At 43.0% G+C, this 17,905-nt stretch overlaps 1 protein-coding gene across 5 annotated transcripts in view; it reads left to right on the forward strand.

The window, feature by feature from the left end:
* ATP2B2 (ATPase plasma membrane Ca2+ transporting 2) overlaps nt 1–17,905 on the forward strand; it is a 244,025-nt gene that overhangs the window by 58,420 nt on the left and 167,700 nt on the right. For all 5 annotated transcript variants that reach the window (XM_061472920.1, XM_061472921.1, XM_061472918.1 and 2 more), the window contains exon 2: nt 2,317–2,800. In XM_061472920.1, the coding sequence (XP_061328904.1) occupies nt 2,602–2,800 (199 nt within the window). In that variant the 5' untranslated portion in view covers nt 2,317–2,601. The remainder of the gene's footprint in view (nt 1–2,316; nt 2,801–17,905) is intronic.

Here is a 17,905-nt window from a genome sequence, read left to right on the forward strand (position 1 = left end):
ACATCTTTGACATTGAGTTCAGTGCCCTTTGCATCTGTAATGAGATCAGGATATGGCTCTCCTTGGCAAATGCTCTTTAGAGCAGTTTTATTTTTTAGAGGAATGTTTAAAACCCCACAGGACTAGCAGAGCCCAGTAAATTCTCTGTTAGGGGAGTGGCATGTTTGCATTTTTAACATGGTGGCTGTTTTACATGTCCTGTGTTCAAGAGCTTGATGTGTACTTATCTAAGGAATAGATTCCTTTACTGGAAGTAAACACCAGTCTGTTACTTTAGCTATTCATTATAATTATTATTGATGCCTCATTTTTTCACAGCCTTTTTTCTGGGTATCCTTTTCCATGGTCAAATCTGAATCTGCTTTTTAATGTGACTGTCGGCAGCATCTTATCATAGATGAAGCCACAAAGAGTCTGAAATCATCATTTTGGGGAAGGGAGGGCATATCATCAGTGGAGGTTGTGGTGCTGCAGTGCTCCTGGGACGAAGTCTGTTTTACTGGGTATGTGTGCTATCTCTGTCCTGCAGTTCCTTCAAAACAATGCTCCAGGCTGATGTTATTCCTATTCAGAATACAGATCCATCTGGTTTAAAGACAGATAAAGCAATAGTCGGGTCTTTTATGTTTGCTTTATAGGGAATTGTCTAAAAATGAATTGATGCTGTGAATTCAGCATGCAAGCATGGAAAGCTGAGTGTTGTTGGCAGAGCAGAATATCTCCTTCTTGGCTATAGCTAGGCAAATAAAGGCCCTTTTTAATTACTACTTCCAGTTCTTTGTTGCTCACTGTAAGCCACATTTTGTGCAGAAATTGTTCTCTTGTTGTGAACTTGAAAAGCAAGACATCAAATCAATGTTGGCACTTCTTGGCATTGGAATATATGTCAATAAATAGGACAGGTAGACAAAGCATGTAGCAGTTGCCTGCTGTTTTAATTGCATCTGTAATATTGTGTTAAAGCTGGTCCTTCATCTCTCCTCCCCACCCTCCTTCTTTTCCTTCCTCCAGAGAAATCAAAGGAATGTTTTTCCTCTGTAAATGAGAGGGCTGGTAGAGGTTCAGTTTGTCTGATTGAGCAAGGTGCATTAGGCAGCTCCACAGCAGATACCAGCACTGGCAGAGAGGAACTAATGCATGCAGCGGACCTGACCTTCCTCACATGTGGACCAAGGACGGTGCAGTTAGAGCAGTGGAAAGACCAAGCCTATGTGTTATGTTAACTAATATGTGGGAGGGAGGTTAAAATTGTTGCAAAATACAAAATTGGGACTTTAAACACTTTAGCATCCTGTATACGCCTTTTATGTGTGTACCCATTTCCACTGTGCATTGCTGTACCTAGAGTGTTCAAAATATGTACATTGACTATGACAGGCTTGTCAGTCATCATCAGACAAACTGATAGTATGCTTTTGTAAAGATCTTTATTATGAAAAACTATTCTGAGACCTATAAATCAGACAGTGCACTCCCACTAACCCGCTTGAAGCAAAAAAGAAACATTTAATCTCTGTTAAAACTCTGTGCCAAATGTAATAGCTGGTTTTAGCAGTGTTTAAACCGACTTCATTAGAACTTGGGAACTGCTTTTAAAGGCTGGTTTTGGCAAGTCATCGTCTGTCTCCCAGATGATCCAAATGTGGTTTGTTCAACACTGCGTGTGTGTTGGGGTGTATGTTTATCCCTGCTGTGGGGGGAAGCTGTGTTGGTGCTGGGCTGACAGGAGGCAGTGCCATGACATGGAGCATAGCGCTGGATGTTCAGGCAGGACCCTTCAGGCGTTGCATCTCTGTCCTGGGCTCTGCTTGCTTTCACAGGAAGCCATGCTGCCAGGAGTAATGTATGTAAATGTGCTCTGAATTTGTAACAGTGGTTCTAGGTTTTCCACCAGTTTTACTGTCCTTGCACTGAAAACCAGTTGTGCTTTAACCTGTTATGAAAACTAGTAGTGTTTAACTAATTTTAGTTACCTTGTAGCCTTTATGAGCGAGTCTTTGTTCTTGTCAAAGGTTGATGTGGCTGTATGAACCAGAGCATATACTGGAGGTGCATCTAGCATGCTGGACTAATTGGTTACTTATTAATATTCATAAGCCATCTCATTTAGCTTCAGCCTCAGAGAGCTTCATGTACAACAGAGCTAGTGTTATCCTTGCTCTGACTCCCCGCAGCACTTAACAGATCTCTACAGCAGTTCTGCATAGCTTTTCTTAAATGACAACTCAACCTGCAACAATAGAGTAAATTTGATATCACCTTTGTAAAGCGTTATTGCTCACTCTTGTAATGAGTCCTTTCTGCTTGTTCCCAAAGGTCCAGAGGAAGAAATGACCATGTAGATTCTACAGCTTGGGTGCAGCATAATGGGCAATGGTGAATGGAGTGGAGCTGGTCTGCAGCCTTGAAAGCAGCCGTCCTGCAGACCACTAGCCAGGCAGGGACACCTTGCACGCCAGAGGCATCCTCCACGTCCTTGCCGGACACATACTGGATTCTTTTTAATTTCTCCGATTGGAATTCAAGATTCCTTTCCTTCAATTTTTAAACAGTTTTAAGATTCTATCAACTGTAACGAGTGGAGCAATATAATCAGCAACAATGGGTGACATGACAAATAGCGATTTTTATTCCAAGAACCAAAGAAATGAGGCCAACCATGCAGGAGAGTTTGGATGCACACTGCAAGAACTGCGCTCCCTCATGGAACTTCGAGGGACAGAAGCAGTAGTAAAAATTAAAGAGACATATGGGGAAACAGAGGGGCTCTGCAGACATCTGAAGACATCACCAACAGAAGGTAAGTGTATTTCACTTCAGTTGGAACAGGGGACTTTACATAAGTGCTCCCCAGAGAGTGAAAGAAAGAGGTTTTGTTTCAAACCTGAACATAATTGTCACGGTGCTGCCATTTTTGCCAACAATAATAAAACAGAAGTGTCTCTGGAGAAAAAAGATAAAAGCGATCTAGCTATGGGTAAAGCTAACGTGAGAATAAAAGAAATGCAGTTTATTCAAACAGCTAAATGCATTAATTTTTCCATAAAAGGCAGACAAAAAAATCAGCACCTGCTTTATGGCATTATAAAGAGGCATCGACATATATGCTCTTGAGGGTAAGGAAGTGCAGACTGGTTGCTTCAGAAGAATCTTGAGGTGTTTGAACATATGAGAATATGAAATGGCCTTTTGAGATACACGTTATGTTATGCTGTAGCTCAATATGTAATATACTTATGTATTTTGTGGTTTTTAATCTTGGCTTACAATATTATCACATTTCACTTAATTTTGCTTAAGTCATCAATATATGATGGTATTGATCTTTGTATTAGCTGGACTTTGTATGCATAATCAAACTCCCGACTTTCTTACATTTAATAATACCAGTCGTAACTTTTAAGTATCCTTCTGAGTGTGGAGTTCTCTACCTGATTATCAGTCATGCCAAGTATCTCCCCGTAAAACATTGACAATGGTGGGACATTTCCCTCTCCTAATGCAATTTTTTCACCAATTCTTTCATTTTTAGTGAGAGTAAAATTCTATTTAATTTTAAGAATACTATTTTAATCGCTGTATTTTCATCTCCAAGGAGAATGAACATTTTTAGAAATGATAAAGTTTTTGAGTCTGTAATACTTATCTGTGCTTCTAAAGTAGCCAGGATGTTAATTTGAAGTTACTTTTGTTTTTAAGATCATTTAGTTACCTCCACTGCTTAAATGCTTGAAAGAGCTTGACTTAGTGGGGCAATTCTAAACGTGTCAGTTGTAGCATCACATAGAATGATATTATAAATAACTCTAGTCGAAAAGTCCCAAAGAAGCAGCTATAACTGCCTAGCCTTCAAGTAAATTCTTCGTGGTCCTACAGCTTATCATATACAGACTCAGTATTGTTTAACCATTATAAACTATAAAGCTCTGAACAGCATCTTTTCAGAAGAGGATTATTAAACTAATTCTGTATTCAAGTGAACAGCCAGCTTCGATAGTGCTTCAGCATTCGCATGCAGTCTTGTGTTCTAAATACCAAGTTAACTGGTTCTGAGTAACTAGTGTCAAACATTTTATGACAGATCTCTCCCCTTTTCTGGTCTTGCTCAAACCTGAGCCTTCAGGCAGACCTCTTTTCCTGCCTGGAGATTGCTCCCAGTAGGAGTGCAGAGATAGGAAGCTGAGACCCTGCCACTTGTCTGGGACTTCCAGATGCCTGTCAGTCAGAGTAGCCTAATAGCTGTTGCACACGAGAGATTCAACGCTTCAGAGGATATGCAGCAATAGAGAATATATGCAGCGATTCTGACCTATCTCTGACGCATCTGGGGAATTCCAGACTGAAGTGCAGGGTCTCTGTATTTCCATAACAGATTAAACACTGATTTATAAATATCCCTCTAGAGGTTCAGCATCTTAAATATCCTGCAGCGCTTTTGTAGAATGTCAAAGCTGAAGTCTCCATCTGGGTGAGGCGAGATCACTTCAGTGACTTCAGTAAAGTTCTGCCAACTCGCTCTAGCGGTTACCTGGTCAATGTGAACTTCAAAGGAGATGTTGATTGCGTTATCTGTTCAATTTGTGACATCAGGGAAACTTAATTCCTCATATCGGAACAGAGCGTATGGATCCAACTAGTGTGGCATGCTGACTCCAGCAGTAATCTATATCTGATACTTCAGATAAGGTAACTTTCCTTTAAGCCTTACCTGCACTTCATCACTTGTGCATTGTGGAAAAAACATTTCCAGCTTCAAATGGCAATCAGCATAGCCTTTGAATCCTGGAGACTCTGCTGGGTTTTAATTCAGAATTAGAGCACATAATGGGAATTCCCAGTCATACTGCTTTTTCATCTTGTTTGTTTTGCTTGGAAAAACCATTTTAGGGGTGAATCTGTCTAAAATATGTCATGTCAAACTTGGAAATTTTCATTTGAGAGAAAGTATATCCATAAGAAGTCCATAGAAAAAACTAAAGGCTTATGTCAATATAAATGTATGCTTACATATAAGTGCCTAGCTCTCGTTTTTCTTAAATCCAAGCACAGCATACAAAGTTAAAATACAGTGAAAAGGGTATCCTTGAAAATAGGACTGTTCTTAGAGGAAAGAAACATAACAGTTTCTTCTATGGAAATGTAATTTTAGCATCAAGTATACGTGACTTACAAATAAATTATTGACGTAGGTTCCCGCAGAGTTTTATCTTTTGGTATTTGCAACAAACCGTGGATTCCCCATGGGAATATCTTTATGAAATCCCATATTTTGCTGCTACGCTTGAAAAGCACTTTTCCAACCAGTACAATTTTGGTGAAGCACAGTTAACTGCCACGTTTTTATTGTCTGGAGTGCTGCACATTTTACACAATTTTATGAGGAATATCAGAATAAGCATTACTGTGGGACACTACTTCTTTCAATAAACCAAACAAACTGCTGGGCAAGGGTCCGGGGTCAATATGAATGGAATGGCAAAAATTACTTGACTGTAGAATTTGGTTCTTCCCAGGCCTTTAAACTCTTTCAGAGTGTATTTCCATGAAGTCTTTATTGTTTTGAGCGGTATGGCTTAAGTAGTTACTGGAGCAGGAAAAAAATGTAGCCTGGAAGCAGGCACGTTATAATTTGGTAAAATGCGGTCTAATCCGAATTTACTGGCTTACTTGATATTTAGAAAGTAAGAAGTAGTAATTAGCTCAGAGTTTACTCAGCAATTCAATTCCCGTGTTAATATTTGATGTACCACCTATGGACTGGTAGAATCAATCACTTGTGTTAAAGGTGCCTTTTTGAAGGTCTTGCAAAGGCCTTCAACTTCTCCAGGTAAGATATTCTATGCATGAGTCAAATCTGGTTTGCCCTGTTGGTGAAGATACACTTACCAGTGCTTTCTGTGTTAATTTAGAGTGGAGCTTTAGAAGGTTGCTGAATGTTGAGTAGAATAATACTTACATGCTGAATGAACTAATAATGTTGTTATGGGTTACAAGGCTTCAGTCTCTTCTTAAATTTTCTTTGACTGCTTTTCTAGCTGTAGATGCAGTGTGGATCCCAGCTCTCAGTTGTGCCTGAGGGATTTCCTTCATTAAAGTGATTATATTATAATGAATAGCTACCATTTAAGGGCTCATAAAAAAGAACAAAAAAACAAACAACAAACTATGGAAATACTTTATATGCAAAAATACAAATGTGTCTCTACGTGCATTTGCTTGAAAACTATTTTTATTCCAATTAGTTTCACTTTCATATTCTAGTAATACAGAAAACAAGCAGGATCTGTCATTGTGCACAGTGACACCATTGAATCCCACCTTGGGCAGAGCTGTAGTGGCAGCTCTGTAATGTTCCATGCAGGCTGAGGCTCACTCAAGCCCTGTGAGACCACGTCTGGAGATGTGTTTGGTGCTGGGCTCCTCAGTACAAGACAGACAAGGAGGTACTGGAGAGAGTCCAGCAGAGGCCACAAGGGTGATCGTGGTCTGGAGCATCTGTCCTATGAGGAGAGATTGCAGGAGCTGGGCTGGGTTAGTTTAGAGGAGAGCAGACTGAGAGGGGATCTCATTAAATCCACATCCGTATCTCAGAGGTGAGCGCCAGGAGGATGATGCCAGACTTTTCAGTAGTGCCCAGTGACAGGACGAGGAGCAGTGGCCATAAACTGAAACATGAGAAGTTTCACCTCAACACGAGGAAGAAGTTCTGAAGTTGAGGATGGCAGAACACTGGGACAGGCTGCCCAGGGGCATTGTGGAGTCTCCCTCTCTGGGGACATTCTAGACTCTCCCAGGCACGTTCCTGTATAACCTTCTCTAGGTGGGCCTGCCTTGGCAGGGGATTGGACTGGATGAGACCCCTTTCAACCCTAATGATCTTGTGGTTCTGTGATTAGTGATACCTTATGAAGGACTGCTGGTAAAATGTAATGAGTTAGTTGGGTGAATGCCAGATGAGATTGGAATCCAGTCTTTCTGATGCTTACCCATATTTCACCCACAATTTCATGTAGTATGCACCAGTTTACAGTAAGCTTTTCATCTACATTCCCTTAATATTAAAGAAATGCTTACTCCTCATAAAAATACTGTAGGGAATTAACTTCTGTGACTTCTCGCTTCAAATACTTGGATGCAGGAATTTCCAGTGTGTGCAAGAAGTGAAGCTGTGAATAGTGCTGCTTGTCTCATTTTTCTATAGAGACCAAAGTCTTCCATTGGTGATATATATGCAATCAGGCCTCAAATGGCAGCTCTAAAAGACTTTACACGTTGGTGATAATGGGATAATACAGCTCTACCAGGGAAGTTTTTCTGCAGGTGTTTAGTAGATGCCTGACAGACTGAGTCTCCCCATTTCTGGGAACGCTCTGGTAGCGTGTGAGGAGCTTTCAGATGTAATATTATTACATAAGCTGGAGGAATCCCGTTTTACGTGAAAAATGCAAATTTGATTTTTTTTTTTTTGTATTTTGTAGCTGTTCTTTTAGAATACTGTAAAAAGGTCTCATGGCAACCAGGGGTTGCCAAATAGCAGTTAAATGATGGTATTTCTAGTGTAGAAGTTGATTGAATCATCATAACTGCCCTTGGTTTAGATAGATACAAAGATTAAGTTGCTATCTGTTGAAATGCATGGTTTTTACATGTACATAGGGACCGAGTATAAATTCAGCAAAGAGCATTTATTTTCCATTATTACAGTCTTGCCTTTTACAGATGTGACTGTGAGGTAGAAGAAGACAGACTGAATACAATGAAATTAAGCACTTGCTTTTAGTACTCACTAGTTTTGGTTCCTTAAGCTTGCTTCTATAAAAATACAACTTTAATAACTTAATATTCTGTTTTGAAGCTGATCTTGCTAGTACAGGCTGAATTTCAGTTAGCTGCACCACGTATAGTAATGTTGCTGTATGTTAAATTAGCTACACATATGTAAACAATTTAGAAACTAATTGGGAAAGGAATGAAAGAAACTTGATTTAGACAAATAAGTTTAAAATAGAAATATAAAATACTGAATTGCCAGAGATTGAAATCTATAAAGCCACACTATCAGAAATAGTTTATGAAAGTAAAGACATTGGTGATGGCATCATTTTATCTGTTTTTAAAAGAATACACGTAGTCACGCGTAAACCTCCAAATGTCATGTAGCTGTCCACAAATCTTTTTGTGAGGCTGAGCTGAAGTACTTTGGGAAGCTTCAAACTCCATCTGAAAAGTGCTGTGTAAGAAGACCCGGTCGTCCCCTCTCCAGGTCACCATGTTGGCTGGTTCCTCGACTTCGTGTGTGGTGTCAAAACATAACTCGGGCCAATTTGCCAACACACCCATGCCAAAAGCCAAGCTCTAAGTATATGTCTAGTCCTTATTTGTACATGCTCTGTCCACATGGAAGGGTTGTTTTAAACAATGGAAGCAGCCTTCCCCTTGAAAAAAGCCATCAGAGTTGTCCCGGCAAAGGCCTCTAAGAGTTGCTTTGTCCTACCTTGCGTGGGAAAAATCCACCACTGAAGTTTAAACTCGGATTTCACCTCGTTATTCATGCCGTGGGAAGTGTGGTTGAGCTGGTGAGAACTTGTGAGAACCTGACATGTTCCTGCAGTTCTGCGGACACTGGCTGCCTCCCCTGGCTTGCTCAGTCCCTGTGTGCCCGTGCCTGCTCCTGGGAGCTGTGGCCGGCAGGTCACGCATGGCTGCGCTGTGAGGCTGGGTAGCCAGCAGGGAAGGCAGTTCTGGATGCTCTTTCATTTTGACATTACTGTTGCAGTTGCTGACCCCCTGACAGGTCCCGCTGATGGATTTGTGCTGCCTTTACCTTTGGGGACATGCCTGGGAAAGCCAGAATGGTGCCTGCCTCCCTGGGATGAGTGGTGAGCATTGGGACGGGACACACTGAGTGAGCTGGGGCCTCCCCTCCTGCGTGGGGCTGCTCCTGCCCCAGCTCTCCCACTATGGAGAAAAGTGCTGAAGCAGTTATTACTTATCTGGCCCTTTGCAGCTCTGTTCTGTGGGGAAATGCTGGGTCTGACCCAAGTTCACGTTAAACACCATTACTGTAGCAGGTCTTTCAAGATTGTGAACAGATGGAAAAAATCTAGGCAAGGTGGTTGGGTGTTAATAACTCATGTGAGGCAAGGAGGTTTGCTTTGGCCTGCAGTACTATCTCAAAGCCCTATATAACATGCCTATTCAAGTTGTAATACTTGGCCTTAATGAGGTTGAAGTTGGCTCTTTCATTTCTGTATCTCGGCATGTATAGCAGTGCAGGGCCACGTACACGTGGTGAGTCAGGCACTTCTGCACTGTGCTCCTGGGAGCCAGGCAGGCTCAGGGGTTAGGGGAAATGGCTCTGGACTTTTGACATCCCTGCTGTAGGCAGTATGTTATATATCCATAAAATAATATCTACATGTTTAATGGCTTGAGAGGAGTGCATGGAGGATTCTTGGCAACTGCAGTTATTTTCCTTATCTAATATTTCCATTGTTTGTGTAATGGAACAGCAAACATTCTTCCAAAGGTTACCCAAACATAAGCATCTCAAATGAATGGCTTTGATTTTTCAAAGTGATAAGTACAATTTCATTGCTTGTTTTGTTTCTGGGGTTTGGCGTGTCTTGCCACTTGCTGATTTACTTTGGCTTTGTTCGTTTACTTGTAGAAAACTGGAGGAATATTGCACGCTGCATTTTCCTCACAAAGCTTTTAACATAAATATAAGCTAGATCACCTGCTCCTCTGAGAATGCTAAATGGTTTGCAAAGAACTTCTCTGTCTGTAACTGATGTTGCTTTAGAGGTAGGTTAGGAAAGGAAGAAGGCAAGTGAATGTCTTCTGCCTGTTGCATTAGTTAGCATCAGAGATTTTCTGAGGCCAGTGCTGATTTATTGATGTGATTACCCAGGATGGCATCTTTCCTTCAACAATTATCTTACTTTAGCAAATGCAACAGTTCTAGAAAGAAGACTGTTGTCACACAAACTGAATTCCCCTTTGCTTTAAGGCAGTCCATTTAAACCTTGCAGGCAGTATTCACTAAGTACAGACACACATTCTGTTGTTACACCCCAGATTTCAATGGACAGCATAATGAATGGGTGTGAGATTTTGCACCTGTTTTGCACAGGTCTAATGTTTGTTCATTGTAAACAGCTCAATTACAACTACAATGTGTTGTAAGTCAAAAGAAAGTCTGGCCCAGCAACTTCAAGTAATTCTTTCCCTCTTTCTAAAGAGGTTATCGTAGGTTAACATTCGTCATAATGTATTGTGTGATGTATTGCCATAATTGTCTCGCCCCTTAATCTAAGTACAATGATGCAATACAATGTGTCATTCCATTTTTGCAGAATAATAAGTGATGGAAAATGTTGCCATTATGTGGTGCGGTTGATAAATGTGTAATCCTGTTAGAAATAGTGGTTTGAGTTTGTTGGCATAACCAGCTCATTTAGTGTGTGCGAAAAGATGAGGCCAGGTCTTTAACATAATAGCAACTGTGCACATGATGATGGGGGAAGTGATTTTTAGCTTTCATGAACTCTGGCAGTTACATCAGCTGCTGAAATTGATTACGTTAGTGGTGCTCCCTCAGAAGAAGGCAATTAGCCGTTTGCTTGGGGGATCAAAAGTGTGTTCTGTCGTGGGCACTTTCATATGTGCCTCCTAAAGTGGCTTCAGTACTGGGAAAGGAAAAGCTATGTGTTTTATCAGTAATGCTAAAGCCAGACCTGAAGGGAGGGGAGAGGCATGGAGCCGAGCTCCCTGGCAGCCTTTCCTCTGCCATCATGCCTGTTCTCTGTGGAGCCTGTGCGAGAGTAACAGCACTGCAGAGAACAAATGCTGTATAATGAATACCTTGCTTCTATTGTGTTGCAGGGCTTAGAAATCCATAAATATATATAGTGTGTCAGCCTGGAGTGAGAGCTGATTTATCTTCATTTTGTTGTTGCTTTGAGAAAGCTGCAGGAGGAAAGCAAAGTCCATTAAACCAAATGAATAATCCAATCGATGTACCCAGTTTGCCCTTGATGAAATTAAGCTTTGTCTTTGCAGTCTATCAGAGAGATTGGAGGAGTTTTTGCTTGACGTTGCTGTCCTCAGAAAGCAACCACTTGACATGCAGTGGTTTTATCCTTTTGTGATTGCCCCTGCTAGAGGAAATGGAAGAGCGCAGCTCTTGACCACTTGTCTCAGCTGACAGTTATAGGGGTGCAAGAAATCCAAGAAGTCAAAGGTTGATGGTGTTTGACATGCCTGTTATTTATAAAGGTGAGGGAAGTGGAAAATAAAGCCAAAGATGTATTTTTGGCAGGCAACTTAATGTGCTTCCAGGACAAACATAACTGCTTTTCCTTAATACTGATTTCCTTTAATGTGATGCATTTATAGTTTCTGACTTCTCTTCTACCCCATCTCCAGTAATATTTTACCGGTATCTATCTGGGTGTTCTAGAAAATACACTTGTAGTTGCGCATCCCCTGAGGTGGAAGGACAAAGGTGGCCTCCACCCACATCCTGAAAAAAGGACATAAAGAACCTATTATGCACTGCTGATAGGTGACACAGTCTGCCATAGCTTGCAGCATGCTATAGTAGTTTTCTTTTTAACTTTTAAAGAAAAATGTCCTTTCTGAATGCTTATTAGGATTCTCATGCCTTATCCTTGCCTTGGAGCTGGTTAAACAATGCACTTTTAATGTCCCATCCTTATTGCCAGTCCAGAACTTGGCAATGCAACCACAGATTATATTAAATGCAGAGCATTTCTGTTGTATAATACAAATAGCTGGGTGTATGTAGCTGCTATTTCTGTAACAATAGCATTTACTAAACCCTTGTTTCCTCCCTGCTTTCCAATGAAATTCTTCAGGGACTGCAGATACTCCTTTGCTGTGTGAATTGTGAGCTGAGTCAGTTCTGTTAAGAGACTTGAAAACCTGAGCTTCCTTGAGCTATGCTGCATCTTTGATTATTCCTTTTGCATTTTGTGTCAGTGTCTCCTCCCCACCACTTCCCACAGTGGAACTGTCTTTTTCAGTATGAAGGCAGCTTAGGTATAGTCCTCCAAGGTACAAAAAGACTGGAAAAAAAAAAAAGAGTAGCAGGAAGGAAAATCCACCAGATTTCTAGAGTACTTCAAAAGCTGTCATGATTCTCTTTTCTGATTAGAGTTGGAGATGAGGAGAAATAGGGAATAGCCCACTTCTTGGCAGGTGTGCTTGAAAAGGAGAGCTTGCCCTTGAAGCAGATACAAAAGAGAGAGGAGAATTTCCTTACTGCATTCAGTAAGGATCTATTAACCGCAGCAGAATTTCACTTTGACTTCCTAAATGAGGGCATAGTTGCTCTGATGCTACAGGCTGAGTGCTGTTTGTTCAGGATCATGTCAGCATTAATGCAGGAAGACCATGAGTATGGCCATGCTCTAACAGTACAGTGCAAGTCTGTATTGATAATCTTGGCACTTAGCGTAAGCATTGTTCTAGGCCCCTCAGTTAATTCTTTGCTTAAACAATATAACAAATCTAGTACTTCTTTCCCCATTTTTTTGAGCAGTTTCAAGTCGTTACTTTAGTTTGGAAGTTTGGGTGACAAATTGGAGAGTCCTGAGTTTCCCTGTGCTTCCTGCACTTTAGTCATGTACAGGAGCTGAAATAGAAAGGAATGATAATTCCTTTCTGAGCCACTGGTGGTTGGTTGGGCTTCCCCCTGCCCACCTATTTATTTTTGCCATCATTTAAAAAAAATTAAAGGTAGTAAAGTATTGTTGCACAGGATCATCATTCTGCCCTGCCAGTAGGGCTGTGGCTGTTGCGTGGTTTGGCACTGATAGCAGGGATCATCCAGTCAGTAGCCGTGCTGCAGCTAAAGCCTGTGCCTTTCCTTGAGTTGTAGTCATGCAGTTGACTTCCAGCCCTTGGGAATCTTGGAGTACATAAAGAACACTCCTGTTAGTGAGTGATAATTGATGAAAAGGCTAAAACATCAGTGAAGAGACTGGCCACGTCCCAACCTAGTATTCTCACTCTGAAAACTGTCTAGTTTTTGCTTAAAGCAAAACCTGGCAGAACGGTGAAGCCACCCCTGTTCCCTTCAAAAGCAATTTGAAAACCATTGAAGTGTTGAGGCATGCTTGCCTGCTGACTGTGTACCCCTCTTGTGATGATGGTGAAGTACTCAGGCTTTTCCTTTGTTCTATTGTTTTCTCAAGCCAGTGGGTTTGTGCAGGCGCATAGGGAGGGTGTAAGGGCAGCCTGACAGAGCTGACCTCTCTGTTGGTTCAGTGCAGCGAGAAGCTGTGAAACAAGCTGCAGAGCAGGGTGCTTAGCTTGGTGTTCAGACACTTGTTTTTCTGACTTAAGACATAATGTGCTAAGGGGAACCATAAAAGGGAATTACTGGTGATAACCAGTGTTATGGGCACATCAGGCAGGAGCAGTACTGTGCTGTGTGAGGCTGTGACAGGAGGGCTGTAGCTGGCCCTGGGGTGCTAAATTTGCTCATCTGTGGTGCTGGCCTTGTCTGTCAGTGATGCTTCAAAGCTACAGGTGCTGAAGGATAAATTCAAAAGATTTACAAGATGGCTAAGGAAAAAGGTATAAATATGTTGTTGGATTTGTTCCCAAGGAAGTCTCTGATTGTATTACGCCTTCGCCTGCTTATAGACATGAAAGCTAAACTGCTTCAATCCACAAAGTAAAAGCCATAATCTGAAACTCCAGAAGTGAACTGTCATCCAATCCTGTTGTGCACACTGGATCAGAAGATGGATACGAGCAGTGTGTTGTATTGCCAGAGAAATTAAAACGTGTTTAGCTGAGCAAGAGTCTTGGTTCTTTTTTCCTCAATGAGTTGTTCCTCATTGTTTTTGTTTAATGCTGTAGTGTAGCTGAAGTCATTTGCTTAAATATGAAATAACAGGTGCCAGAAGTCATCAATCTCAGATTGTCTTATTGGCTGTTTTAAAGTGACCTATTAGTAGAGGACAAAGAATACACCCAGTTTGTTAACACACATGTGCATAGCTGCTCCAAAATATTGTATACAAGCTGAGAATAAGTGTGTATTAATGTGTGTTGAATGTTAAATAAGCATCTTGAGAAAAACAGAGGTTTCTTTTTTTGCCTTCAGCCCTGAAGTGTGTGCATGGTAAAAGGTCTGGAGAGTGTGAAATGATTTAAAATAACTTATGCCGAGAACTGTTTCAGCATTACCAACATACAAAGACTCTTAAGGTGAAATCAGTGCTGTAGGTTTTCTTTTCCCCCAACCTAGATGTTATTTTTAATTCCTGATGTTAATCCTGTTTAACAAGGATATCAGTGTGGCATGTTTTGCCATGAGATGCTGGCAGTGCTTTCTGCTGCCCCAGTTTTCCAAAGATATTGATGCTGACATGAGCTTTGCTGCAGCTGGCAGCTCAAAATCACAGAGAAAAATAGATTGGTTCTTGCTGCGCAGTGACAATCAATACCATTTCCCGGATGTAAAAGTCTTTGTCTCTCCTGTCCTTCTCTTTTCTCCTATAAATGTTTGGTGGGGTGGCTCCTATGACTGGAGTGTTGGAATGGAAGGTTACAGGCTCTTTAGAAAAGACAGGCCCAGCAGGTGGGGAGGGGGAGTTGCTGTTTATATAGGGATAGGCTGGAGAGTGTGGAACTCTGTCTGGGAACAGGTGAGCAGTTAACAGAGAGTTTGTGGGCCAGGGTTAAAGGGAGAACAGCGATGGGAGACATTACTGTGGGGGACATTACTGTGGGGATCTGTTACAGACCGCCTGATTAAGGAGAACCTGCGGATGAAGCACTCCATAGACAGATAGGAAAAGCCTCACGCTCGCAGGCCCTTGTTCTCATAGGGGACTTCAGCCACACTGACATCTGTTGGAGGGACGGTACGGCCCGGCACAAGCAATCCAAGAGGTTCCTTGATTGTGTGGAAGACAACTTCCTTCTGCAAGTAATAGAGGAGCCAACAAGGAGAGGTGCCATGCTTGACCTCGTGCTCACCAACAGGGAAGGGCTCATTGGAAATGTGACACTCCAGGGCAGCCTTGGTTGCAGCAATCACGAGATGGTTGAATTCGAGATCCTCAGGACAGTGAGAAGAGCGTGCAGCAAGCTCACTGCCTGCCCAGCTTGCGTGCAGCAAGCTCACTGACTTTGGCCTCTTCAGGAACCTGCTTAGGAAGGGAACCTCACAAGAGGTTCCACTTAAACTTGAGAAGAAACTTCTTCTCAGTGAGGGTGACGGAACACTGGAACAGGCTGCCCAGGGAGGTTGTGGAGTCTCCTTCCCTGGAGATATTCAAAACCCGCCTGGACGCATTCCTGTGTAACATTATCTAGGTGTTCCTGCTCCAGCAGGGGGATTGGACTAGATGATCTTTCGAGGTCCCTTCCAATCTCTAACATACTGTGATACTGTGATACTGTGATACTGTGTTTCATGGGATATAGCCCTAGAGGACATGGGGGCCCAGGACTCTTGGTGGATATTCAAGGATCACCTGCTGCAAGCTCAGGAGTGTTGTATCCCAACTAGAAGGGAGTGCAGCAGGAGGGCCAGGAGACCTCCTTGGATGGATAAGGAGCTGCTGAGGAAACTTTTTGAGAGGGGAAAAAGAGGCTTATAAAAGGTATAAACAAGGACAGGTGGCCTGGGAAGAGTACAGGGATGTTGTTCAGGAAGCTAGAGACCAGGTTAGGAAAGCTAAGGCCCAGTTAGAATTAAACTTGACTAGAGATGTTAAGGATAACAGGAAGGGATTCTTATAGGTACATTGCAAATAAAAGAGAGACTAGGGACAATGTAGGCCCCCTCCAGAAGCTATCGGGAGAACTGGCTACCCTGGATTTGGAGAAGGCTGAGGTTCTCAATGACTTCTTTGTCTTGGTCTTCACTGGCAAAGGCTCTGACCAAACCACCCAAGTCTTGGAAAGCAGACGCAGGGACTGTGAGAATGGAAACCTTGGGCCCACTGTAGGAGAGGATCTGGTTCGAGACCATCTTAAGAACCTGAATGTGCACAAGTCCATGGGTCCTGATGAGATCCACCCGCAGGTCCTGAAGGAGCTGGCGAATGAAGTTGCTAAGCCACTGTCCATCATATTTGAGAAATCATGGCAGTCAGGTGAAGCTCCCGATGACTGGAAAAAGGGAAATATAACCCCCATTTTCAAGAAGGGGAAAATGGATGACCCAGGGAACTACAGACCAGTCAGTCTCACCTCTGTGCCTGGCAAAATCTTGGAGCAGATTCTCCTGAAAGGCATGCCAAGGCACATGAAAATCAACAAGGTGCTTGGTGACAGCCAGCATGGCTTCACTAAGGGGAAATCCTGCCTGACCAATTTGGTGCCCTTCTATGATGGGGCTACGGAACTGATGGACAGGGGTAGAGCAGTTGATGTCATCTACCTGCACTTGTGCAAAGCATTCGACACTGTCCCACACGACATCCTTGTCTCTAAATTGGAGAGACACCAACTTGATGGATGGACCACTCGGTGGATAAAGAACTGGCTGGATGGCCGCACACAAACAGTTGTGGTCAATGGCTCAATGTCCGGCTGGAGACCAGTAACGAGTGGTGTCCCTCAGGGATCGGTGTTGGGACCGGTCTTGTTCAACATCTTTGTCGCTGACATGGACAGTGGGATTGAGTGCGCCCTCAGCAAGTTTGCTGATGACCCCAAGCTGTGTGGTTCGGTTGATACCCTGGAGGGAAGGAATGCCATCCAGAGGGACCTTGACACGCTTGTGAGGTGGGCTGATGCCAACCTGATGGATTTTAACCATGCCAAGGGCAAGGTCCTACACCTGGGTCGGAGCAGTCCCAGGCACAGCTACAGGTTGGGCAGAGAAGAGATTCAGAGCAGCCCTGTGGAGAAGGACTTGGGGGTGTTGGCTGATGAGAAAATGAACATGAGCCGGGTCCAGTGTGCGCTCGCAGCCCAGAAAGCAACCGTATCCTGGGCTGCATCAAAATGAGCGTGACCAGCAGGTCGAAGGAGGTGATCCTGCCCCTCTGCTCTGCTCTTGTGAGACCTCACCTGGAGCATTGTGTGCAGTTCTGGTGTCCTCAACATAAAAAGGTCATGGAACTGTTGGAACAAGTCCAGAGAAGGGCCATGAGGATGGTCAGGGGACTGGAGCACCTCCTGTATGAAGACAGGCTGAGAAAGTTGGGGCTGTTCAGCCTGGAGAAGAGAAGGCTGCGTGGAGGCCTCATAGCAGCCTTCCAGTATCTGAAGGGGGGCTATAGGGATGCTGGGGAGGGACTCTTCATTAGGGTTTGTAGGGATAGGACAAGGGGTAATGGGTTGAAACTTGGGGGAAGTTTTGGTTGGATATAAGGAGGAAATTCTTTACTGTAAGGGTGGTGAGGCACTGGAATGTGTTGCCCAGGGAGGTTGTGAATGCTCCATCCCTGGCAGAGTTCAAGGCCAGGTTGTACAGAGCCTTGGGTGAGATGGTTTAGTGTGAGGTGTCCCTGCCCATGGCAGGGGGGTTGGAACTGGATGATCTTAAGGTCCTTTCCAACCCTAACTATTCTGTGATTCTAAATATTCCCATGCTCAGCAGCTGCTACAAGGGACACCTCACCTTGGTCTGTGGACATGAAATGTCCCTTCAGGGCTGGTGCCAGCTGTGCTCCTATGAGTCAGTCGGAGCTGCTGTTCCTGGGGTAATGGTGACTGCTGGCACTTTCTGCAGAATCAGGCAGCGCTTTTGCAAGCCTGTAATCTTTTCTGTCCAGTCATGTTCATGTAAGGACAGAAACCTGCATTTTAAATGAGGTATTTAAAATGAATGCCTGAATCTGGTACCCAGTTTGGAAACACTGAGATTTCTTGTTTGATCAGGTCACTATCTCACCATGATCTAGTG

Source organism: Pezoporus flaviventris, unplaced genomic scaffold, assembly GCF_033815535.1.
Source record: "Pezoporus flaviventris isolate CSIRO_AGI_PZ_B2104156 unplaced genomic scaffold, CSIRO_AGI_Pfla_v1 ptg000073l, whole genome shotgun sequence".
NCBI classification, from domain to species: Eukaryota; Metazoa; Chordata; class Aves; order Psittaciformes; family Psittacidae; genus Pezoporus; species Pezoporus flaviventris.